The sequence below is a fragment of the Pseudophryne corroboree genome, chromosome 5 (genome assembly GCF_028390025.1).
Source record: "Pseudophryne corroboree isolate aPseCor3 chromosome 5, aPseCor3.hap2, whole genome shotgun sequence".
NCBI lineage: Eukaryota > Metazoa > Chordata > Amphibia > Anura > Myobatrachidae > Pseudophryne > Pseudophryne corroboree.
Genome location: NC_086448.1, coordinates 440,266,747 through 440,294,051, shown reverse-complemented (window position 1 = coordinate 440,294,051; position 27,305 = coordinate 440,266,747). Strand labels below are relative to the sequence as shown.

Sequence of the window (27,305 nt, the reverse complement as noted above, 5' to 3'; positions counted from 1 at the left end):
TGGAGGTCAAAACACAGAGAAAAGGTCACTGATTTGGAAGACAAATTGAGAGGGAACAATCTTAAACTACATGGAGTGCCGGAGACGGTTTCCTAATAGTAGGACTACGCTGTCACTTTATTCAAGAAACTCCCGCCAATTGCAGCGACTGAGCTTCATAGAAATCAAATACACCGATTACCTAAAGCCAGTAATGCTTCTGATGATGCGCCTCGAGATGTCTTAATGAGAGTACACTTGTTTTGTTATATAAAAGAAGCTATATTGAAAGCTGCCAGACCAGCATCTAAAACAGCAGATGCTCTCAGATCTGTTCAACTGTTCGGGGCTCTTTCCAGGACCACATTGCTAAAGAGACGCTAGTTTCAACCGATAACCAGCACCCTTAGGAAAGCCAATATCCCCTACAGGTGGGGTTTCCCCACTAAATAGTTAATATCACGTGAAGGCTCCACTATATCAATCAATAACTTAGCGGATGGTATGAAGCTGTTGGAGAGATGGACCCTTCAGAGACTCCCACTACTGCCTCCCCAACCCGTAGGCTCCAGCAGGACTGGTCTACGGCGGGATTCAGTCACTAAGTAATACAAGTGTCTCCTTTGGTTTCTTTAATATAGTTCTTCTTAAGATAGTTTAACTATTTAAGTAGGCCATTGAATGTTGATTCCTTAGGGAGACTACTATTATCTAATTGCAATGTTTTCTCCATTCTCAATAACTCATTCTACAGTTAATGTTTAATGTTATATATGCTATATTATAATAATTCAATTTGTTCTTCTGTGTCCGGATGCTGGGAATTTGGCTTGCTGCCTATGGCATTTTACACTTCATAAAGGATACAATCATTAAATCTTTTGGGCTGGGAAGTGGATTGTGTGTTCGTATCCGGGCATGAAGTTGTAACTTCACTTAGTATTAAGCAGTGCGACGGGCGAGGGGCCGCTAACCCCCCCACCATTCTAATCAGTCATGGTATGACGCATGTTTTGGCCCCATGTGGGGTCAGTTTGGTCAACCTTTTTCTCTTTTTGTGTTTATTTGTACCTTTCCATATATGCCAGATTTGCTCTTACTATAATCTTGCATATGAGATTAAGTAAATTATTTTCTGTCTTGATACACAGATTAATAACTTAGTTTCTATTAATGCCCATAAGAGGAAACTTGCGTTGAATTATTTCCATAAACTACAGGCACATATTGTTGCGGTTTAAGAAACCCAGTTTAAAAAGTCATCACCTCAATACTAGATTCACACACTGTTATACAGCAAATGGCCATGAGAAAAAAAAAGCGGGTGTAGTCATCTAAAATTCTCAACACTGCTCGTTTCAGTTGTTGTCACAACTCTGATACAGAGGAAAGATATCTGATTTTAGTTGGCAAGCTGGAAAATACTGATGTTACACTTGTTTCAGGTTATGCTCCCAGTATTCAACAATTATCTTTCTGTAGGAAATTTTGTAAAACTTTACAAAGCCATGTTAAGGGAGCCTTTCTAATACTTGAGAGATTTTAATATGGTACTAGATCCGATTCTTGATAGATCTAGGCCAACTGTTTCATGTAGTGCCTTACCTCATAATTCTGCTAAAGGCTTTCGTCAATTCATTAAAAGAATATGATCTGTTTGATGTTTAGAGGTCTAAACACCCCATGGTGATAGACTTCTCATTTTATTCTCAAGTGCATAGGTCATACTCTAGAATTGATCTAGCCCTTTCGTACAAATGGACCCTAGTCTCTATCTGCAAAATAGAAATTCTACCAATGACGTGGTCAGATCATTCCCCATTAGTGTTGATCTGGGAGGTTGGAACACGGAAAGTCACACCTGGGCCATGGAGATTAGGGTTTCATATTCTCTCTCAGCCGGAGGCTCGACAAGCCATACAACAATCTTTGTCTTATTACCTTGGTGACAATGATCCTAAGGATACGTCAGTATTTAACCATTGGTGTTCCCTCAAAGCTTTGGTTAGAGGTTCAGTGATACAAATAGCTGCCAAACTAAAAAGAATATAAATGCAAATATGAACAAGCCGAAACTGAAGGGTCTTAACTTGGAGAGGGAGCACAAGGCAAATCCAGCTGATAAGGCGCTTTTTAGACTACTTCTCTTAGCCCGAGAGAAGGTAAACTCATTCTCACTAAATGAAGTTAACCGTAATTTGGCATGCCTCAATCAAAAGTTCTACGTCTTTGGCAACTAGCACAGCCGCTTATAGGGCACAATTCAGAGTTGATCGCAGCAGCAAATTTGTTAGCAGTTGGGCAAATCCAACTGCACTGCAGGGGGGGGCCAGATACAACATGTGCAGAGAAAGTTAGATTTGGGTGGGGTGTGTTCAAACTGACAACTAATTTGCAGTGTAAAAATATAGCAGCCAGTATTTACCATGCACAGAAACAAAATAACCCACCCAAATCTAACCCTCACTGCACATATTATATCTGCCACAACTGCAGTGCACATGGTTTTGTCCAACTTCTTACAAATTTGCTGCTGCGATCAACTCTACCCCCATTGGCAAGTAAATTATGGGGACGGAAAACAAGAGATCAAGTACAACACATCTATACCTCTAGAGCAGGCCTGACCAACCGGTGGTTCTCCAGCTGTTGAGAAACGACAAATCCCAGCATGCCCTGCCACAGTATTACTTTTAGGCCATGTTACGTCTGCAGCAGGGCATGCTGGGATGTGTAGTTTCACAACATCTGGAGAGCCACAGGTTGGCTAGGCCTGCTCTAGAGGGCCTTATGAAATAGCCAATGCGTTTGCTGAATATTACTCAAGTCTGTACAATCTTAAGGAAGAGTCTACTACCCCTCAACCAACATTCTTTCTTACAAACATTATCTCTTCCATCTCTAGACTCTGAAGCCTGCCTGTCTCTGAGCTCCCCTGGTCATTAGCTGAAATTGAAGCAGCTATAGACTCCTTACCTTTCGATAAAGCCCCTAGACCAGATGGCCTGCCCTCAAATTTTATTAAAGTGTTCAAAGCAGATCTGGCACACTGGTCTTTTGTGTTTAATGAATCATCAGCTGTTAAATGTTTTCTAAAAGAAATGTTGATAGCGCAGATTGTTACCATTCCTAAGACGGGGAAGTCTCTCTCCTCCGTACAGAATTATCGGGCCATAGCCTTGTTGAACACAAATGTTAAGCTTTTAGCTAAACTGATTGCTTATCGCATTTGTCCTCTTTTACCCACTATTATAAAGCCGGACCAGGTAGGGTTTGTGCCAGGCAGGTAGGCTCCGGACAACAGGGCCAATTCAGGTTGGATCGCAACGAGTGATCCAACCGGAATTTTTACAATTGCCCCGCGGGCGCATGCACATGCATTTACTGCTGACACCTTGCAGAAAATGCGAACGCCTCTGCCCGTCAATCAGGCAAGGCGTGCACGGGGAGGGTTTGGCGGCAAAACACTCAGTTTCCAGGGTGGCGATGGATGATTTTGGGGGAGCACGGCTTAAAAACGGGGGCATGATGTGGGCATGATCAGGGTGGCTGCGTAACGTCACATGTAGCCGTTGCAATCACAAAAATCACGGTGGCTTGCTAATTTGACACTTTTATGAGATGTCTACTGGATAGTACCTGAGTTCTTTCCCGATCTGTCTTCCCCCTATTACTGTTCTATGTTAGATACCTCACTCATGTTTCTGTTATTAGAATTGTTGACTGCTCATTGCGGACAGTAGTCCTACTATGTGCTAACATGCTCCAAGTTGTAATGACACTTCTAATTGTATTCGTAGGTCATTATTTTGTTTGTCATTGCGGTTATATTGCGGACACGCTGAGGATTGATATATTTGGACATGAATGGGGATTGTTTTATTTGCAAAACTAAAAATAAATAATTTATAATAAAAAAAAAAATGTCAGCGGGCCTACTGCGGGTGCAGCCAGGCGGCGCCGGGAGGTGGCTGCGCCATTTTTAGCAATCATGCCAGCGTGGTGGTGGGGGTAGGGGGGGCTGGAGTTCGGTGCATAGCATGCTGGGAAGCCCCAGCATGCAATCCAACTTAGCAGAATTTGCAATCTTTACTGAATCAGGTTGAATATGCAGAGGGTGGTTTATGTTACAGAGTACTGTGAATATAGGGATTTTTGTTTACTTACCGTAAAATCTCTTTCTCTGATTCCATCTGGGGGACGCTGCGCCATTACTTGTGGGTTAGAGGTGTGTGGTTGTGGAGTTTGGCACAGAACTATTAAAACCTGACTCCTCCCCCCTCTAACCCCTCCCATCTCCTTCCTGCCTAGCCAGCACCTCAGTTAACGTTTAGCCAAGCCAAAGGAGATAGACCGAAAACAATTAACTGGTTAAACCAGACAACATATGGGAGGGATCGCAGCGTCCCCCAGATGGAATCAGAGAAAGAGATTTTACGGTAAGTAAACAAAAATCCCTATTTCTCTTTCATCCATCTGGGGGACGCTGCGCCATTACTTGTGGGATTTCCCAAAGCAAGCAAATGAGAGGAGGGAGGCATAGACGGCATAGCCGTCCGCCAATTTTGACGCCCAACAGGGGCAGTCTCCAAACCGAAAGTGTGAGAACGGTAAAACCTTTTTAAAACGTATGCACAGACGACCAGGTCGCCGCCCTACACGACTGCTCAATAGACGCAGCCCCGCGAACATCTCAAGAAGCTCCAATAGCTGGAGTCGAAGGAGCTTGAATCGAGTCAGGAACTGAAACATTAGAAGACTCTGTGATGGTCGTAGTTACCCAACGAGTCACTGTGTACTTGGAATCCGGCCAATCTCATTTGGACGCAGCCATTAAAAACCAACAATGCATTCGTACGACGGATAGAATTCGTACGAGATAAATAAATCCGTAAGGCCCTAAGCACATCTAAGAGAGCCAATAGGAATCCTCCCCGGAAGGAGGAGGAGTAAACGCTGGAAGGACAATGTCCTGATTTTGATGAAACGCTGACACAACCTTCGGAAGGAAGGTTTTGTTCGCAGAACCACCCGATCATCATGAAAATCCAACAAGGGTGGTCTGCAAGAAAGAGCTGCCAATTTAGATGCTCATCTTTTGGAGGAAATTGTCAATCGGAAGACATTGAACGTTATATACCGCAATTGTACCGATTCCAAAGGTTGAAATGGAGGTTTCTAAAAAAAAAAAACGTAAGGACTAAGTTAAAGTCCCAGGGAGGAACAAAAAAAGGTGGCTGAATCCGAAGAACTCCCTGAAGGAACGTCTGAACTTCTGGAATGATAGCCAGTCTCCTATGAAGAAGTCTCGACCAAGTAGAAACTTGACCCCATTAGTGAAGAAGTCTGAGATCCTCATTGAGATCCTCCTGAATGCAGGATAACAGACGAGGAAACTCTAAACACATCCGGTGTTAAACCACGCTTTTCACACCAAGCAATGTAAATTCCAGAAGCCACCGGTTATCTAGCCAGAATCATCGTTTACTCAACAGGACGAGAAAAACCTTTTTCCCCTTAAAATATTGGATTCAAGAACCAAGCCGTCAAAGTCAGCCGACCCAACCTGTGTGGTGACATGGTCCTTGAATCATAAGATCTAGAGCAGAGGGGGTCGGGATGGTTCCTCGACGACCCTATTGTGCAGAAGAGTGTACCACTGTCATCGTGGCCCATCTGGGTCCACCAGAATGATTGGAAGACCTTCTCTCTGAACGCGTTGAAGCCGACGTGGAATCAGTGGAAATGGTGGAAACACATATCCCAGTTGAAAGTGCCACCGCGCCGTCAGTGCATTGATTAGAATTGCTTAAGGGTCCTGAGTACGCGACCCGTAGAGAGGAGGTTTATTGTTGAGACAAGACGCCGTCAGATCTACATCGGGCATCCCCCACCGGGCTACTAGAGTCAGAAACACCTCCTGGTGAAGCCCCCTCTCTCCCTTATGCACCGTGTGACGGCTTAAGAAAACCGCTTCCCAGGTCTCGACTCCTGGAATGTGAATCACGGATATAATCTGAACCCAATGTTTCGCCTAAGTGAGAATCTGAGCGACCGCCTTCCTGGCGGTCCAGTTTCGAGTTCCTTTATTTAAGTAACTGTCGTGGCGTTGTCGGGCTGAACCCGGACTGGATTACCCTTTACCATGGTTTGAATCCGAAGGAGTGCCTACCAGACTGCCCTCAACTCCAAGATGTTGATCTGTAACTTAGACTCGACTGTTTCAGAACGTCTGAAAGTGAGGAGTCTGAAACACCGCCCCTCAACCTCTGAGGCTTGCGTCTGTGGTGACCATCCCCCAAGAGCAAATCGTGAACGGTACCCTTTTTGGTCAAATTGGGCTGTGAAGCCACCAGCGAAGCGATCGACGAGTCTTTACAGACAAGCGGATTAGCTGTAATTCGAGATGAGGTCCTGTCCGTGAGGAAGAAACGCTTTCTGGTTGGTGGCGTCGAATAAGAATCCCAGAAATATCATTTTCTGGGAAGGAAGTAAAGACGACTGTGGAAAAGTTATTATCCATCTGAATGACTATAGAGTCTCTATCGTGAGACGCAAGTTCTGGTGAAGGATTAACTCTGACAGTCCTGATGAAAAGATCATCTAAATACGGAGTAATGCTGACACCCTGGCAACGCAGAATTGTCACCACACGGCCCATGACCTTTGTGAATACCTGAGGAGCCGTGGATAGACCAAAGGGAAGAGAAACTGAAAATGGCAAGGACCGACTGCGTATCTCAGACAAGATTGACGACCTGTCCAAATAGGAACATGCAGGTAGACGTCCTCTACGTCCACTGAAGCCAAATATTCCCCTGGTTTCATGTAGCGATAATCGAATGGATGGATTCCATTCTGAACTTTTGGGTTGAGAGATATGGATTCAAACCCTTTTGGCCGAAACGGTTTGTCCACAAGAAAAAGACCTGAGTAAAATCCCGACCTCTCTGCTGAGAGGGAACTAGAAGAATCACTCCATTTAGTAAGAGAGTGGCTGTTGCATAAAGAAGAGCTCAACGTCTGGAGGGAGCGTTTTTGGAGAGGAGTGACGAACACACGATATGGGACTGGTTCCTCGAGATGTAACATATAATCTCTGGATATGACCTCCGTCACCCACAGATCTGGTTTTGACAGGAGCCACACTTCCTTGAACTGCCGTAACCGAGCCCGAACCGTCATTGATCCCTCCAGAGATCGTTAACCTTCATGCAGTAGGTTTACTGGCTGGTCTAAGAGCCGCCTGTGTTCCTCTACCTCTGAATGCCTCTCTTCGTGGGAACCTGGAGAAAGAACGAAAGGGATGGAAACTACCTCTGTCCTGTGTACGAAAGGACCGAAACCTCGTGGTCTTCGGTCTCTGAGGAGCAAATGGAAGAAAAGGGCTCTTGCCCCCTGTAGTCTCTGAATAATCTTCTGTAATTCCGACCCAAAAAGAACTCACCTTCAAAGGGTATCGCCGTCAAGTTCTGTTCCGAGTCAGAAACGGCATTCCCAAACCCGAAATCAAAGAGACCGTCTTGCTGTCACGGTCAAGGCAGAAATACAGGATGGTAGCGCAGTAGACTCTAACAAGGTCTCATTCTTCTAATTGAATGACTTCCGATGGATCGTGGGACTGCATTCAAGATACAACCTATGCCAGCCAGTCATCCGCGGCCATGAGGACCCAAATGCTAGCTATAATTGGGAGTAGAAAATTCCTGATAAAGATAACATAGATTTAATCATTGTTTCAATCTTCCTATCTGTAGGATCTTTAAACTAAAACGTACAAACCACACAGTTTGGGACATGGTGGGAATCGAACCCACGACCTCAGTGCTCTAAGGCAGCAATGCCAAGCATCACACCAGCAGTACTGCCCATGTACAAAAAGAATAACCGTAGCTTTTGTTAAATGTGAATAGGAGCGTCTACCTTTTGGGTTTCTCAACATCTTGTATCCCCCTTATATAAATTAAAATTTATTTTGGGGCTGGGACAGGAGAATCCGACTTAAGTCAGGGCTCTTTCAAATATCCGCAAAGTGTGAATACGGGGGAAAGACAGTAACTTGTCTTTTTTTTTTATTTTTTTTTTGTGTTTTGAAAAAGGCAGAGGAAGAACCCGCCACCTCCGAACTCTGAATATTAAGAGTCTGACGGATGGCTTATATCAGAATCTAACACCTGAGCTAGTAGAAAAACTCCTCATCCTACTATCCCACTCTGGGTCTACTTCCCCATCCTCCAGTGGGAATGTTTCCAACTACTCCTCCGGAAAAGTTATAGCGGGCAACGGCTGCGGCCGTTTTGTAGCATAAGAACTGCCGGCAGAGTTAACAAATTTGTTTCGAGATTGAGCCCATATTTCGAGCCCATAGAGCTTCCACTGTAGCCATAGAGGCATAGACTGATCCGCGGAACTTTCCTGCTGGTCCGCCACAGATGCCCCAGAGCATGAAACACAGAGTACCTGCGTCCGGGCTTCCCTTTGCTAGCTATGATCCCCATAGTGAGCAGGAAAAAATAAACCACCGAGGCGGTCTTACCCTTTGTAGATTTCATAAGTAATTAATTAATTTATTTTCTTTTTTGAAACAGCAAATGCACTACAAATGAACAATAAACTCAGTAGAGTAGTCCAATACTTTGACATATACTGTTGTATATTGTAAATATACTATGAATCATACTGTGTTCAATGCATATTTTATATTGCAAAAATTACCTCCCCTAAAAGTATAGCATGACACAATGTAAATCTACAGTGAATTTATACTGTGTCCCAAAATATACTTGCTGTTAGGTGATCAGCATTTGTTGTGAGCGCTGCACGGTGTCCCCCGTACTGCCTCTGGAGAAGATGGCGGCCGGAGCCCTGCATACCTGGACGGGAGTGCGCGCGTGGTAGTGGAGGGCGGGAGTCCGTCCCTTCTTGAACAAGGAAGCGCCTGTCAGCTTCAGTAGGCGCGCTGCAGCCGAAAGTCTGCGGCTCTCGCGTGCCTCCATCCCAAGTTGTTCTGTTCAGGTAGCGAGCACAGCGTCCCCCTGTCACTGTAGATGGCGTCAGGCAAAGTGACGCGCGCGCGGGCAGAACAGAGCGGGAAGCCGTCCCTGCTCTTCTTACGCGACCAACCGGAAGTTCGGGCCGCCGCGCGTTGCTAAGTATAGCGACTGTTGCGGCGGCTTCTCCGGGATCCCCGTCCGTCCGTCCCCACAGCCCTTCAGACAGTACTGCGGCTGTATGGGTACAGGTCTCCGGCACAGCTCCCGCTGGCGGGCTTGTGCCGGGGGGGGGGGGGGGGGGGGGGGGAGGGGGGAGAGGTAAAGTAAAAATAATACTAAAATCAGTAAAATAAATAAATATTAATAAATAATAAATAATAAAAACCGTTAGGGACAGCCCAATACTGCCAGTGACAGATTGTGGCTGTCCAGTACCTCTTTGATCTGTCGTTTTTTTGTGAATCAAAAGGCCCCAGTGACCAAGGTATGGTGGCCCTTTCTGACAGCATCCTTGTTCCATTTATACCTGTCACCTGTAAACAGGGACTAGGTATAGAAAAATAAAGAAAAAATAAATAAAAATTAGGAGAAATAAAAACTGTGTCTGTACTCCACAGGCACAAAACTAAAACTGAGGTGCTGGCTAGGCAGGAAGGAGATGGGAGGGGTTAGAGGGGGAGGAGTCAGGTTTTAATAGTTCTGTGCCAAACTCCACAACCACACACCTCTAACCCACAAGTAATGGCGCAGCGTCCCCCAGATGGATGAAAGAGAAATAGTAAATTTCCTTTATTAGTTCTTTCTTTTGATGCTGAAAAAAGCGTTCGACACACTTCACTGGGGTTTTCTGCAGGCCATACTGTGCTGTTTTGGCTTTCAAGGTCGTATATTTGAGGCTATTCTTGCGCTTTACTCTTCTTCATCTGCTACAGTTTATGTTAATGGATGCCTTTCCTTAGGGTTTGATATTACTAATGGTACACGACAGGGATATCCTTTGTCACCTCTTATTTTTGCTCTGGCAATTGAGCCTCTGGATGAAAATAAGTTCATAAGGGTCTATTCATGGTCCAATTAAAATACTTCCCATAAGATTAGTCATTTTGCAGATGATATTCTCCTGTTTACTGAAACCTGAAGTCTCACTCCATCAACTAATTCGGTTTTGAAGCAGTACTCAGAAGTATCTTACTATAAACTGAATACATCCAAGACTGAAGCTCTTCCTTTTAACATTCAAGGGGAATTATTACGGGAATTAAGAGAGTATAGATATGCATGGCAACTTAAATCTCTCAAGTACTTAGGGGTTAATTTAGCTAGGGATTGTGACTTGATATATTGTAACTTTGGACCCTTAATGAAAGCCTCCAAAGAACATACTAAAGAGTGGATTCTACAGGTAGTATCTTGGTTGGGGCATATAGCAGCTTCTAAAATGGTGCTTCTACCAAACTGATGTATTTTTATTGTACTATTCCTAGACCTCTCCATAGATCTCTTTATAATAAACGTAACCAAACTCCTATTACATATATTTGGAAGGTTCTAGACCCAAGATTGATAGGAATACTGTATCTCTTCCTAAAACTAGTAGGAGGTACTGCCTTTCCAGATTTTGAAACATATCACTGATCCCTTGAAACCATGGGTGATTATTTAAAGAGCTATGACGTATCCATTTAATCTCCCAGATTTGTTATGGTTTCCCACAACATTAAATCCCTCCCAAATTAATACCTGTAAAAGCTGTGTACACTACAGTCTAAGTTTGGCACAAATTTATATCCTCTAATAAGGAGACTTTCTTACAGTCCACAGAGCTTTCTTTAAATGCTATGGCTGCTCTGATTCCAACCTTGCAATTTGACTCCTGGGCTGTATTGGGTTTAATATCCTTGCAGTATGTGATTCAGGTGGATTGTCTGGATTCTTTTTCTTCCCACCAAAGTAATGTCTCGCCCCAGGACATTAATAAATATTTACAGCTGAGACATTGGCTGCAGAGCTATGTGTCGCTGCCATTGAACAAGTTGTCCCTTCCCTCACTAATGATGTCCCGGCTCAAATTTTTGCCACAGAGGGGGAATATCTCTTGGTGGTATGAATACATGCTTTTGGAAAGGGTAAGTGGGAAGCTGCCCTCCCAAGACAAATGGGAACAAGACATTTGCAAATCCTGACTGAGGATGATTGGGACATCATTTTTAAAACTGGTTTCAAAATTTGTAAATATGTTAATCACTCTGAGCTGTATTATAAACTGGAATAGGGCCTACTTCACTCCAGAGCAGCAGTATAAGACATGGCCCTCAGTATTCCAGTTTTGACTGAGGAATTGTGGCTTTATAGGAGATATCTATCACATCTTCTGGGTATGCCCTGACTATGATTAGTGAGGTACTGAGAATTGTTGTTTCTGAAGAACCTTTAACAGCTTTATATAATTTCTACCCAGGAAAAATGTCCCAAGGTGACAGATACCTCATGGGACATATACTTCTAGCAGCCAAGGCAGCTGTCGCCCAGACACGGAGATCCCCTTTAATTAAGGGCTTCACAATGTTTTTCTAAAATCTAGGTGCCAGGATGAAAGTGTAGGAGGCCAGATCACTAACGAGCAGCTACAAAGCCCCCCTCCCCACGCAACCAACCCCCATGACCACACAATTAAGAGGGTACCTCTAGGAAAACCAGGCCATCAAAGCCACATTGCTGTGCAGCTACCCCCCTCCCTCCTTACTGAGCCGCTAACCTCCCAGACCACCAACCCCCCAAGACCTTACAACCAAGGTAGTACCCCCAGGCAGACCACCCCTCTGCAGCCACCACCCTGGGTAAACAATCCCCCATCCCCCTGTGGCCACATCACTACCCCCTCTGAAGCCACAATCCCTGGCCACAAATAGACACGGTTACCGGAGAGCTCTATGCAACTGGAATTTGGATAAAGCAGACCGTGCAGGCTGGGACGTACAGGAATAGTCAGCGCAGGCCTGGATGGACAGGCACAGCAGTCAGCATAGGCTGGAACGGACACTCAGCATATGCACACCTGTACATGAAATGGCCACCGCAATACAGGCAAGCCCAGGAATCTCCACTGGGGCAGCAAAATCTAGGGGCCATGGCGACCTGGCCCCTGGGATTTGTCGAGCCCTGCACTAATGCCTAACACTACAATTATCACAAATAAAATCCATAAGCATTATATACGGTATTCTTTATTTCCCGTTGTCTTTTGTTTTTGATGTCTTAGGGTGTTTATCTTTATACGTTTGAGAAAACAAAACCCAATAAATATTATTGTGGGGGGAAAAAAGAAAAGAAATGAAAGGCATCCAATCATTTCTGTCACTAAGAAACAGAGGATTTTAAATAAATATCTACATACCATCTCAGGATGACAGTCATTTATTGTGCAATTGTCATATTTGACAACCGATACTAAATCAAGCGCTCTGTCACTCCAATCAATATGCTGCCAGTAACATGGGGCTACTCACCCCTATTAGATTAAAAAATCAAACAAGCAACAAAGAAACTAGTGTACCAGCGCATATGGATTAGAACTAAAGATTTTTTATTAAAACACATATATATATATATAAATTTACTCATCTAATTGCTGTACGTACCACTGCATCCGGAGATCTCAATAGCCAGCTGTAACGCTCCAGGGATCCTTCACCTCTATTTATGATCCCCCAGAGATGACTGCATGATAAAGGTTAAAAGCACCAGCAGCCGGGGAGGATTTTCTTGGTGAAAGAATCCACAAATAGGAGTGGTGAGATCGTACTGCTTAATTGTCTGGCCAGACACGCTTTTAGAGGAAGCATTGATTCACTTTATTAACGGACTTTGGCTATATAAATGGGACAGCTTAAAAGCCCACATTTAGTGTGAGGAAAAACCCTATTTCATTTTTTTTCAAAAGTGACTGTTCTATAGCTACACAGAGAAGAACTGTGTGTGCTATTAAGCTTTAGTAAACATCAGAAAAGCTACATTTTAGCTACTACAGCAGGTGTTGTTAAGAATTTTAAGTGGATACAAAGTAATTTGCTATAATACATGTTGTATCCAGTTCATATGTGAATTTATTATTGTAATCGTACATTGACCGGCCGGTGGTACAAATTGCATAATATATATATATATATATGTGTGTGTGTTTTAATAAAAAAATCTTTTTAGTTCTAATCCATATGCGCTGTAACACTAATTGTCATATTTGCCTAGGGATACACAGTATAAAATATAAACCATAGCACTATATGCAACTCACCGGGCATGAGAACCTGCTCCTCTTAGCCTCTGGGTCCTCATTTGTAAGTGATGCGTTTTGGATGTTCTGGAAGATAAATATTTTTAGTTACAACAAAAGACAAGACAAAATCCTGCATTTTTAGGCATTTTCTGGCAAAAAAAAAAATCAAGACATTCAATCTCTGGTAGCAGCCTGTCCATGGATTTAACTAAGGTATGAAGTACTCCATGAGGGCAATTTAATTGCTTATTGCACCCCATCTCCCGTTGATATTCAATTATTACTTTTTATCGCGGCCAGAGAGGTTGGGTTTAGCAGAATAAAATGGCTAAATCTGTCCAAAGTGCTGGGTGTGCACACTTTTCGCACATTTCAGCTAGCCAGCTGAAATGTGTCTCCCCGTGGTTCAGTGTGCCTGACAGAGCAACAACTGAACTGCTCCGTTAGGTGCCATCTAGTGGCAGTCACAAGGAGAAACAACTGAATTCCCCCCAGTGTTCTCAACATGTGAAAGGACACGAATATTGGGAAACGGCACAGTGAATGTTTGCATTTGTGGACCAAGCAAACTGCTGAATCGAACTATGTTAACAAACACTTTAGCATAGGTACACTATAAGTATGCACATGCAATGAATGTCAGTAAAGCAAGAAATATTGTATAATATTGTATAAACTAACAAATTCCACTTCTTTCAGACAAACTCATTCCCTTATGTTGATCCCTGTTATAGTAGTAGCATATTAGGGTAATACAATGTTTTTATTAAAATGAAATTTACTTATCCTCGCAAAAAAAAAAAACTCAGTAACATGCGGAAAAAAAAAACAGTGTATTAAAAGCATATTAAAGAGTTCAGCAACTTAACACCTCACACAATCATGTTTCCAGAAAAACAAACAAACTAATAAATATGGTCACAAGTCTTCTTAATTTCAGGTGTAGTATGGTATGCGGGAGGGCTCCTGGCGACCAGCATACCGGCGCCGGGAGCCCGACCACCGGCATACCAACAGTATGGCGAGCGCAAAGGAGCCCCTTGCGGGCTCGCTACGCTATTTATTCTCCTTCAAGGGGGGTCGTGGACCCCCACGAGGGAGAATATCTGTCGGTATGCCGGGTGTCGGGATTCCGGCGCCTGGATCCCGACATTCGGCATACTGAAGACCACCGATTAATTTCACGTCTTTACTTTGGCTCAGCAGTTTAGTACCCCCCCAATTCTATAGTTCCCTTTCTTTCCTAAGTTATACATGCCTCATTTATCTAAGGGTATACAATAGTAAAGAAAATAAAACTCAGTATCCCAAACCTGTGTGTTCTCAGTTGAGCCTCGGGGAACAATTTGGCCATACATCATAAAAGCCTGAAGGAAAGGGAGAGTTATAGATGTAATGAAAATGTCTAGAATATTGATAACGTATCACAATCATGCTTCCGAAACAATTTTAACTCTGGTTGGATACTCACTTTCTTCTAAGTAAAATATTCATAGCTTTCATTTTAAAACTTTGTTACATTTCCACAAAATAACGTTTCAAAACTTATACATTACAAAAGTCCAAAACCCCAAAAATAATTTTGTACTATACAATACTGGTAGCTCACGGGCGAGGATTTACAATAGTTTTCCCTAGATTCCGGGTGATCAAATATAAGTAATGCTGAAGATGCGCTATTAGAATAAAGCGGGAACTCTTGTAATGGTGGCACATCACTGACAGCAGCTCCCATCTATTGCTCACACTAGGCTGCTTTAGCAGGGTACACCTTCACACCTATTTTGTAATTTTAAAAGAGCGCCCTGCCCTTTTACGGAGCACCATGGCAACAGCACTCCCGCATATGCAATAGATGCAGGCACTCACCTAATGTGATGTGGATCACCCTGATCCATGTCTTCACTGTGTGTGCCCAACAACTGACAGCAGAAAAGCTAACTGCGGAAGATTGGATAACATGGCCTACTGTATACTCCCCCATAGTAGCCACCCTGCTCAAGGATCCCCTCTGCTAGCTGGGCTTCTGACTGTGGCGGATGACACCAGCTACAAGCGGGCTTCCAGAAGGTCAAAAACAAACAACATAACAGTGCACAGCAATCAGATGGGCTGACATCTACCTGAACACCTCCTACTACTTGAGGCAAAATAATTTTGCAGGGATCGGGTTTGCTGGATGGACCCTAATTAGGTCGACAGGCACTAGGACGACACAAGGAAAATGGAGACATGGTTGTCAGGTCGACATGGAAAAAGGTCAACATGAGTTTTTATTTTTTTGGAGTCGTTTTCTTCGTAAAGTGACCAGGAACTTCAGTTAGTGCACCGTGTCACCTCGCCATGCTTCGGGCAAGGTGCCTGGCTGCACTCAGCACAGGTTACTGTTCCCAATCGTAGTCCATGTGGACCGTAAAGTATGAAAAAGTATTTATTTAGAAAAAAGTGAAAAACTCATGTCGACCTAATGACAATGTTGACCTTTTATAGGCGTGGACCAACAGTGGCCGAACTATTGAGTGTCGTCCTAATTGAGGTCGACCTAAGGACCATATACCAAATAATAAATGCATCCAGCATAAAGCTGCTAGACACGTACTCCACAATGGCAACAGTGAGCAAAGCACTGCTAATATCCCCCAACAGCAGAACACATTTTTTTTTCAATGTTCAAAGGAAATAAAACAAAGGCCCATACACATTAGCGACTTTGGCCTCAAAATCGTTCATTTTGACTGTTTTGAACGATTTTGAGGTTAAAGTCTACCAGTGTGTATGGGCTAGCAATAATCGACTGGCGAGGTGCTCCGTCGGCTAGTTTGACCAGCACGTTTGAAGATGATGGTTCCTTTTCCAGCCATCATCGCTCAGTATGTACGGCCACGAGCGATGATGGCTGGAAGAATTAGACTCATCATCATCTGCCCGGCGAACCTGCCCTGCTCTCGCCCGAAATCCCACTTGCTCCAGCGCCGCAGACCCGCCTTCTCCTTCCTGCTCCCTCCAGCCTGTGACCGCACAGAGAAACAGCGGCACGGATCAGTAAAGTGAGTCGCAGGCACTGCTTGAAGTTGTGAGTGACCCTGTTATATACCAATGTATATACAGTACCACTGCCCACCAATGTTTATTTAATGCTTTTTTATTTAAGCCAGTAATATATACATTGCTGGCACAGGCCAGCAATGTATATATTACTGGCACCACTGCCCACCAATGTTAATGTATAATATCTACATCAGGCATTCCCAACCACAGTCCTCAAGACACACTAACAGTGCAGGTTTTAGTGATATCAAGGCGTCAGCACAGGTGACTTAATTAGTAGGCGAGTTATTTTGATTTAACCATCTGTGCTGCAGCCTGGATATCACGAAAACCTGCACTGTTAGTGTGCCCTGAGGACCGTGGGTGGGAATGCCTGATCTACATAATATATAAATCGTGGGCCCCATTCATACACATTACGACAGCAGTGTCCCCCTTTTTACACAACAGCAGTGTCCCCCTTTTTACACAACAGCAGTGTCCCCCTTTTTATAATGGCCCATGCTATCACCCTTGGAATTCAAACCCAGACCATTATGTAAATAGCCTTTCGAATGAAAGATTTTTAGCAAAGTCTTTCGCCTCCTGAAAGTATCTTGCTCTTTGGGAAAATAGCTCAGTGTTTATGCATTACTTTGGGTGAAAGATAATAAGAATTTACTTACCGATAATTCTATTTCTCGGAGTCCGTAGTGGATGCTGGGGTTCCTGAAAGGACCATGGGGAATAGCGGCTCCGCAGGAGACAGGGCACAAAAAAGTAAAGCTTTTACCAGATCAGGTGGTGTGCACTGGCTCCTCCCCCTATGACCCTCCTCCAGACTCCAGTTAGGTACTGTGCCCGGACGAGCGTACACAATAAGGGAGGCAATTTGAATCCCGGGTAAGACTCATACCAGCCACACCAATCACACCGTACAACTTGTGATCTAAACCCAGTTAACAGTATGATAACAGAAAGAGCCTCTTAAAGATGGCTCCTTAACAATATAACCCGAATTTGTTAACAATAACTATGTACAGTATTGCAGATAATCCGCACTTGGGATGGGCGCCCAGCATCCACTACGGACTCCGAGAAATAGAATTATCGGTAAGTAAATTCTTATTTTCTCTATCGTCCTAAGTGGATGCTGGGGTTCCTGAAAGGACCATGGGGATTATACCAAAGCTCCCAAACGGGCGGGAGAGTGCGGATGACTCTGCAGCACCGAATGAGAGAATTCCAAGTCCTCTTTTGCCAGGGTATCAAATTTGTAGAATTTTACAAACGTGTTTTCCCCCGACCACGTAGCTGCTCGGCAGAATTGTAATGCCGAGACCCCTCGGGCAGCCGCCCAAGATGAGCCCACCTTCCTTGTGGAATGGGCCTTAACAGATTTAGGCTGTGGCAGGCCTGCCACAGAATGAGCAAGTTGAATTGTGTTACAAATCCAACGAGCAATCGTCTGCTTAGAAGCAGGGGCACCCAACTTGTTGGGTGCATATAGTATCAACAGCGAGTCAGATTTTCTGACTTCAGCCGTCCTTGAAATGTATATTTTTAAGGCTCTGACAACGTCCAACAACTTGGAGTCCTCCAAGTCGCCAGTGGCCGCAGGCACCACAATAGGTTGGTTCAGGTGAAACGCTGATACCACCTTAGGGAGAAAATGCGGACGAGTCCTCAGTTCTGCCCTATCCGAATGGAAGATTAGATAAGGGCTTTTATAAGATAAAGCCGCCAATTCAGATACTCTCCTGGCGGAAGCCAGGGCCAGTAACATAGTCACTTTCCATGTGAGATATTTAAAATCCACCTTTTTCAATGGTTCAAACCAATGGGATTTGAGGAAATCTAAAACTACATTTAGATCCCACGGTGCCACCGGAGGCACCACAGGAGGCTGTATATGCAGTACTCCTTTAACAAAAGTCTGTACCTCAGGAACTGAGGCCAATTCTTTTTGGAAGAATATTGACAGGGCCGAAATTTGAACCTTAATAGATCTCAATTTGAGACCCCTAGACAATCCTGATTGTAGGAAATGTAGGAAACGACCCAGTTGAAATTCCTCCGTCGGAACACTCCGATCCTCGCACCACGCGACATATTTTCGCCAAATGCGGTGATAATGTTTCGCGGTGACTTCCTTCCTTGCCTTAATCAAGGTAGGAATGACTTCTTCTGGAATGCCTTTCCCTTTTAGGATCTGGCGTTCAACCGCCATGCCGTCAAACGCAGCCGCGGTAAGTCTTGAAAGAGACAGGGACCCTGTTGTAGCAGGTCCCTTCTCAGAAGTAGAGGGCACGGGTCGTCCGTGACCAACTCTTGAAGTTCCGGGTACCAAGTCCTTCTTGGCCAATCCGGAGCCACTAGTATTTCTTACTCCTCCTCACCGTATAATCTTCAATACCTTTGGTATGAGAGGCAGAGGAGGAAACACATATACTGATTTGTACACCCAAGGTGTTACCAGTGCGTCCACAGCTATTGCCTGTGGATCTCTTGACCTGGTGCAATACTTGTCCAGTTTCTTGTTGAGGCGAGACGCCATCATGTCTACCATTGGTCTTTCCCAACAGTTTATTAGCATGTGGAAGACTTCTGGATGAAGACCCCCCTCTCCCGGGTGAATATCGTGTCTGCTGAGGAAGTCTGCTTCCCAGTTGTCCACGCCCGGGAAGAACACTGCTGACAGTGCTATTACGTGATTCTCCGCCCAGCGAAGAATCTTGGCAGCTTCTGCCATTGCACTCCTGCTTCTTGTGCCGCCCTGTCTGTTTACATGGGCGACCGCCGTGATGTTGTCCGACTGAATCAACACCGGTTTTTGCAGGAGTGGTTCCGCCTGGCTTAGAGCATTTTAGATTGCTCTTAGTACCAGAATGTTTATGTGAATAGACTTTTCCAGGTTCGTCCATACCCCCTGGAAGTTTCTTCCTTGTGTGACTGCTCCCCAACCTCTCAGGCTGGCGTCCGTGGTCACCAGGATCAAATCCTGTATGCCGAATCTGCGGCCCTCCAATAGATGAGCCTTTTGCAACCACCACAGAAGATATACCCTTGTCCTTGGCGACAGGGTTATTCGCAGGTGCATCTGAGGATGCGACCCTGACCATTTGTCCAACAGATCCCTTTGGAAAATTCTTGCATGGAATCTGCCGAATGGAATTGCTTCGTAAAAAGCCACCATTTTTCCCAGGACTCTTGTGCATTGATGTACAGACACCTTTCCTGGTTTTAGGAGGTTCCTGACAGGTCGGATAACTCCTTGGCTTTTTCCTCGGGAAGAAAAACCTTTTTCTGAACCGTGTCCAGAATCATCCCTAGGAACAGCAGACGTATCGTCGGAAAACAGCTGCGATTCTTGGAATATTTAGAATCCAGTCGTGCCGTCGAAGAACTACTTTAGATAGTGCTCTTCCGACCTCCAACTGTTCTCTGGAACTTGCCCTTTTTAGGTCGTGCAAGTAAGGGATAATTTAGATGCCTTTTTTCTTTGAAGAAACATCTTTTCGGCCATTACCTTGGTAAAAAGGCCCGGGGTGCCGTGGATAATTCAAACGGCATCGTCTGAAACTGATATTGACAGTTCTGTACCACGAACCAGAGGTACCCTTGATGAGAAGGACAAATTTTGGACATGGAGGTAATCCTTGATGTCCAGGGACACCATATAGTCCCCTTTTTTCCGGTTCGCTATCACTGCTCTGAGTGACTTTATCTCGATTTGAACCTTTTATGTAAGTGTTCAAAACATTTTAGATTTAGACTATGTGTCACCAAGCCGTCTGGCTTCAGTACCACAATATAGTGTGGAAAAATAATACCCTTTTCCTTGTCGTAGGAGGGGTACTTTGATTATCACCTGCTGGATATACAGCTTGTGAATTGTTTCCAATGCTGCCTCCCTGTCGGAGGGAGCCGTTGGTAAAGCAGACTTCAGGAAGCTGCGAGGAGAAGATGTCTCGACTCTCCAATCTTTACCCCTGGGATAATACTCGTACGATCTAGGGGTCAACTTGCGAGTGATCCCACTGCGCCCTGAGACTCTTGAGACTACCCCCCCACCTTGAGTCCGCTTGTACGGCCCCAGCGTCATGCTGAGGACTTGGCAGACGCGGTGGAGGGCTTCTTTTCCTGGGAAAGGGCTGCCTGCTGCAGTCTACTTCCCTTACCTCTATGTCTGGGCAGATATGACTGGCCTTTTGCCTGCATGCCCTCATGGGAAAGGAAAGATTGAGGCTGAAAAGACGGTGTCTTTTTTAGCTGAGATGTAACTTGGGGTAAAAAAGGTTGGATTTCCCAGCTGTTGCTGTGGTCCCCAGGTCCGATGGACCGACCCCCAAATAACTCCTTCCCTTTATACAGCAATACTTCCATCTGCCGTATGGGATCTGTATCACCTGACCACTGTCGTGTCCCTGACATCTTCTGGGAGATATGGACAACGCACTTATCTTGATGCCAGAGAGCAAATATCCCTCTGTGCATCTCACATACATATATATAGAATGCATCCTATTAAATGCTCTACATGAATAAAATATTTTCAGTCAGGGAATCCGACCAAGCCAACCCAGCACTGCATCTCCAGGCTGATGGCGATCGCTGGTCGCAGTATAACCACCGTATGTGTGTATATACTTTTTAGGATATTTTTCCAGCTTCCTATCAGCTGGCTCCTTGAGGGCGGCCGTATCTGGAGACGGTAACGCCACTTGATAAGCGTGTGAGCGCCTTATCACCCTAAGGGGTGTTTCCCAACGTACCCTAATTTCTGGCGGGAAAGGGTATAACGCCAATATTTGCTATCGGGGTAACCCTACGCATCATCACACACTTCATTTTATTTTATCTGATTCAGGAAAAACTACAGGTAGTTTTTTCACTCCCACATAATACCCTTTCTTGTGGTACTTGTAGTATCAGAAACACGTAACACCTCCTTCATTGCCCTTAACGTGTGGCCCTAATGAGAAATACGTTTGTTTATTCACCGTCGACACTGTATTCAGTGTCCGTGTCTGTGTCTGTGTCGACCGACTGAGGTAAATGGGCGTTTTTAAAACCCCTGACGGTGTTTCTGAGACGCCTGGACCGGTCCTAATAGATTGTCGGCCGTCTCATGTCGTCAACCGACCTTGCAGCGTGTTGACATTCTCACGTAATTCTCTAAATAAGCCATCCATTCCGGTGTCGACTCCCTAGAGAGTGACATCACCATTACAGGCAATTTCTCCGCCTCCTCACCAACATCGTCCTCATACATGTCGACACACACGTACCGACACACAGCACACACACCGGGAATGCTCTGACAGAGGACAGGACCCACTAGCCCTTTGGGGAGACAGAGGGAGAGTCTGCCAGCACACACCAAAAACGCTATAATTATATAGGGACAACCTTATATAAGTGTTTCTCCCTTATAGCATCTTTTATATATATACAATATCGCCAAAATCAGTGCCCCCCCTCTCTGTTTTAACCCTGTTTCTGTAGTGCAGTGCAGGGGAGAGCCTGGGAGCCTTCTCTCCAGCTTTTCTGTGAGAGAAAATGGCGCTGTGTGCTGAGGAGATAGGCCCCGCCCCTTTTTCGGCGGCCTCGTCTCCCGCTATTTTTGAAGTTAGGCAGGGGTTAAATATCTCCATATAGCCTCTGTGGGCTATATGTGAGGTATTTTTTGCCTCTAATAAGGTTTTTATTTGCCTCTCAGAGCGCCCCCCCCAGCGCTCTGCACCCTCAGTGACTGTTGTGTGAAGTGTGCTGAGAGGAAAATGGCGCACAGCTGCAGTGCTGTGCGCTACCTTTATGAAGACTCAGGAGTCTTCAGCCGCCGATTTTGGACCTCTTCTCTCTTCAGCGTCTGCAAGGGGGCCGGCGGCGCGGCTCCGGTGACCATCCAGGCTGTACCTGTGATCGTCCCTCTGGAGCTAGTGTCCAGTAGCCAAGCAGCAAATCCACTCTGCACGCAGGTGAGTTCACTACTTCTCCCCTAAGTCCCTCGTTGCAGTGATCCTGTTGCCAGCAGGACTCACTGTAAAGTAAAAAACCTAAGCTAAACTTTCTCTAAGCAGCTCTTTAGGAGAGCCACCTAGATTGCACCCTTCTCGTTCGGGCACAAAATCTAACTGGAGTCTGGAGGAGGGTCATAGGGGGAGGAGCCAGTGCACACCACCTGATCTGGTAAAAGCTTTACTTTTTTGTGCCCTGTCTCCTGCGGAGCCGCTATTCCCCATGGTCCTTTCAGGAACCCCAGCATCCACTTAGGACGATAGAGAAATATATTTCACAGATGTTGTCAAAGTCTATTGAAATGAAAATCTCCTAGTGTGTATGGGCCTTAAAAATTAGATGTGCCCTTTTAACCACTTAACGTATTTTTTAAAATAATTACATTATACGATGCACATATGCAGAACGGACCTGCTTGTCAAAAAAAGGGGGGTCACAGTGGGGTGGTGCAGTCGCATGAGATCTGACCATGCCAGTTAAGTGGTTAAACCATACTTGCCTACCTGACCCTCTCCATGAGGGAGAAAATGCTCTGTTCCTGGAAATGTATGATTGCCATCTCCTGTGGTGAGCTAATTAATTGATAATAAAGGTATTTCACCACAGGTGATGGCAATCATACATTACCAGGAAAGTCCAGGAACAGAGCATTTTCGCCCTCATGGAGAGGGTCAGGTAGGCAAGTATGGGTTAAACTTGTGCATTATGGAAAACAATTGTTCTAGCAAACAAGATGTAATCACTACCTGCTCCTAATCCTGATAGTAGGCAGAGATGCTGGGAATGGCGGGCACTGCACGCACGTGGTACCTGTAACAAGGGGACACAGCACAGCAATATAATTACGTGTACGAGGAAACATGTAACATGTGCAGAGAACGCGACGGGGAGTGTAGGAGCTGATGTGCGGGTTACTAGTGTACGTGCCCAGGGGTAAGAGGTGGTGACGGCGTATATAGGATCTCACCCCAGCAGCTCGGAAATCAGGCGTCACAAAGCAACAACACATCACCATACATACATACATACACGGAACAGACACAGCGTCTCGCTCTGTGTCGCACTACAAGATCCTCGTACAACCGACCCGGATGCGATTTACAAAAGCACTTCCTGTAGTCAGTGGTTCCCAGCGCCTCTACTACGTACATAGCGCACACACGCCACACAGTACCAGGGCCGAGCCTATTGGTTCATTTTAGAAGTACAGTTAGAGAACAGCGCTGCGATTGGCTGTTTAGTAAAATAAACGGACACTAGAGGGACACAGGAATGCTTAATATATGTCCTCATTGGGCGGAACCATTTGTGTTTGTGATCCTCTTTCGTTCATTGTCAAGTGTCTCATGTGAAATGGACGCCAACGTCCGGTCTATTGTTCCAGGGTAGATGCTAGAATCAAGTGGGCTAAGGGACCTTTTCCGTCTGGGGAGGAGTTACGACACAAGGGGGAGGAGCTAGGCCAGCGGGATAGTTCCTCTACTATCCACGCCACCAACTATTACCTTTAGTAATCAGGTGGCGAGCGAAGCGGAGCGAGCCACCGAGCCCGAAGCGTGGCGAGCGTACTTTTCGTGTACCCTGTTCGCCCGTAGCTCCTCCCCCTGGTGACGTGTCTCCTCCCCTAGCTACGTCAGAAGGTCCCTTCTCCCACTCCGAAATAGAATCAACCCCTAGCACCGCCGCTATTTTTGCAGGAGATAATGGCATGAGTCAGCTGGTAGCTCTGCTAATGTCGGGCGCCTTTTGTTTATAAAAATGCATCTTATTTGCATTACTATGTGGCTAGGATGCACATGTAGCTTCTGCTGATTAAAATGATATGCAGCATGCCTATATTCTGTGTGACTGCGGCTGTATCTGCATATGAAATGCTATATTACAGTGGTTTCCAGGACTACACTGCAACGTAGCATTTTGTATGCAGATACAGCCGCAGTCACACACAGAAGATAGCATGCCGCATATCATTTTAATCAGCAGAAGCTGCTGGTGCCCCTAAGCATACCAAATGCCCTAGGCAACTGCCTAGTTTGCCTATGCCTAAGGCCGGCTCTGGTTGGATGGTACTGTACATCATCTCTCTCCACTTTATCTTTCTCAAGGCTTATTACATGGACCTCATGGTCATCAATGGAAGAGTTTTGAACTTTAACTGTTTAACATTCTTATACAGTTATGGTGCCCATACACTTGTGCGATGCCCCGCATCGCACCAGCAGTTCAGTCTGCCAAAGTGATCGCATAGTAGTCACGTGATGAGAACGTCACTGCCGAGTAGGAGCAATCTCTGGCCACTCCCGGCGGGTGCCCATCGCACATCGCAGTGCGATATAATGCAGTGTGTTTTAAAAAACACATGCGATCGCACTGTGATGCGATTAATATTATGTGCAGCACATACTATCATGAGACGCGATATTCGAGCAGCGTGCCCGCGCATCGCGTTGCATGGTTACCTTAAATGTGCATACAATCCTTCGATTTCTCTCGGATGCGGTTGAAATCGAAGGATTGTATGCCATATTATACAAGTTTATGGACAGCATTAGTTCTAACTTATCCTACTGTTGGGGAGATGTACTAACTGATAGATTTCACAAAGTACTAGCCAATCAGCTCCTAACTGCCATATTACAGGCTGGGTTTGAAAAATGAAAGTTAAGAGCTGGTTGGTTGGTAGTTTATCACTGTGGAATGTGTCACTTTTCAAGGCTTAGTACATCTGGCACCCTGTCCTTTAAACCAGAACACTAATGAATTACACAGGTTTTGTGGCTGGCTTACTTCAAGCCTGCATTTCATCTGGTTTTAATCAGCCACAGAACCTGTGTAATACATTAGCGTCCAGGTTTAGGTATAGTATGGTAAATCTAGTTAATTCTGTTTTCAATGCATGTGACACACCGAGTGATACAAGTAATATTGTTTTAATAAGAATTACCATATATTATAGAGCAGGTATAGGCATCCGATGGTACTCCAGCTGCTATGGGGCAACAGATCCCAACATGCCCTGCCACAGTTTTTTTGTTAGGGCATGCTAAAACAGTGGTGGGACATGCTGGGACATTTAGTTCCTCAGCAGCTGGAGTGCCACAGATTGTCGACCCTGTTATAGAGAACTATGGATTCAACCCACCATTTCCTGCTGAAGAGCTGTAGTATTGACTTACAGTAGCCGGGGTTGATATTTATTCCTAATGTCTGCATTTTCCTTTATCAAATTTGGGACTGTGTTTCATAAATAAAATATATATTTTACAGGAATGGCTTTAAAAATTTGCAATTTATAAATACTCAATATTTTGATACATTTCTTTCAGCAGCACTGCTTCAAAGCCCAGCATTTTGTGCCATTGTGTTAAAGAAAGATGCTACTATTAGGTCAAGTACTTCTTGTATTGTTTATCGTGAACAAGTCATGGAGTGGTATGTCAGTGTCACAGAGGATTCCTGGTCCACTGTACGCATTCGCCAGTACCAGGGCTGGATTATAGGAGGGGCAACAGTGCTGGTCAGCCCAGGGCCCCCACACTTTGTCTCTGAAAATCATCCACTGCTATTAACATAAAACCGGAAGTACAGCATTTAGCTGCTCTCTCCGTTCGCTTCCTCTTCGGCAGCTCAACTGTTCTCTAATAGTGGCTGTCTGTACAGTCAGTCTTGTAGGTTAATGATGTGAAATCCCCCGAGACATTGTCTGTCAAGAGCTGCTGTGATGCAGAAGAATAGCTGAGTGACTGAGGGGTCTATGTACTAAGCCTTGGAGAGAGATAATGTACCAACCAAGCAGCTCCTAACTGTCATTTTTCAAACACAGCCTGTACTATGGCAGTTAGGAGCTGATTGGCTGGTACTCTAGCTTTATAAACTTTATCTCTCTCTAAGGCTTAGATAGTACATAAACCCCTGAGTCAGACTCTAAGGTACCATTTTACTCATTCAGGGGCAGATGTATTAACCTGGAGAAGGCATAAGGAAGTGATAAACCAGTGATAAATGCAAGGTGATAAACGCACCAGCCAATCAGCTCCAATATGTCAATTAACAGGAGCCGATTGGCTGGTGCGTTTATCACCTTACATTTATCACTGGTTTATCACTTCCTTATGCCTTCTCCAGGTTAATACATCTGCGCCTCAGTTCCTAAGAGTGTCTTTGAATCTATTCTATTATACATTTTTCTCTAACGTCCTAGAGGATGCTGGGGACTCCGTAAGGACCATGGGGATAGACGGGCTCCACAGGAGACATGGGCACTTTAAGAAAGACTTTGGATCTGGGTGTGCACTGGCTCCTCCCTCTATGCCTCTCCTCCAGACCTCCGTTTGATACTGTGCCCAGTGGAGACTGGGTGCTTTCAGGGAGCTCTCCTGAGTTTCCTGTCAGAAAGTATTTTAGTTAGGTTTTTTATTTTCAGGGAGCCTGCTGGCAACAGACTCCCTGTATCGAGGGACTGAGGAGAGAGAAACAGACCTACTTCTCTGAGTTTCAAGGCTCTGTTTCTTAAGCTACGGGACACCATTAGCTCCAGAGGGATTGGTATGCAGTTCTCACCCTCGCCGTCCGTCCCAGAGCCGCGCCGCCGTCCTCCTCGCAGAGCCGGAAGATAGAAGCCGGGTGAGTATGAGAAGAAAAGAAGACTTCAGAGGCGGCAGAAGACATCTTGATCTTCATAGAGGTAATGCACAGCAGTGAAGCTGTGCGCCATTGCTCCCATTCACCTCACACACATCTGTCACTGTAAGGTTGCAGGGCGCAGGGGGGGCGCCCTGGGCAGCAATATAAACCTCTCCTGTGGCAAAAGTACATATATACATGTACAGCTGGGCACTGTACATGTATATAAAGAGCCCACGCCATGTTTTTAAGAATTTTGAGCGGGACAGAAGCCCGCCGCAGAGGGGGCGGGGCTTCTCCCTCAGCACTCACCAGCGCCATTTTCTCCACAGCACAGCGCTGAGAGGAAGCTCCCCGGACTCTCCCCTGCTTACTCACGGTGACAGAGG

General features: G+C 45.2%; 1 protein-coding gene across 38 annotated transcripts in view; it reads right to left on the bottom strand.

Annotated features, from left to right (window-relative positions):
• LOC134927837 (uncharacterized) overlaps positions 1-23,464 on the bottom strand; it is a 1,188,393-nt gene extending 1,164,929 nt beyond the window's left edge. For 16 of the 38 annotated variants that reach the window (XM_063922833.1, XM_063922843.1, XM_063922859.1 and 13 more), the window contains exons 1-4: positions 23,323-23,457; positions 23,040-23,103; positions 14,559-14,612; positions 13,264-13,329 (exon numbers count right to left, since the gene is read on the bottom strand). In XM_063922833.1, the coding sequence (XP_063778903.1) occupies positions 13,264-13,329; positions 14,559-14,606 (114 nt within the window). In that variant the 5' untranslated portion in view covers positions 14,607-14,612; positions 23,040-23,103; positions 23,323-23,457. Of the gene's footprint in view, positions 1-13,263; positions 13,330-14,558; positions 14,613-23,039; positions 23,104-23,260 lie in introns of all 38 variants that reach the window. The other 22 variants (XM_063922844.1, XM_063922848.1, XM_063922860.1 and 19 more) reach the window with 7 other exon arrangements.
• Positions 23,465-27,305: the final 3,841 nt, after the last annotated feature.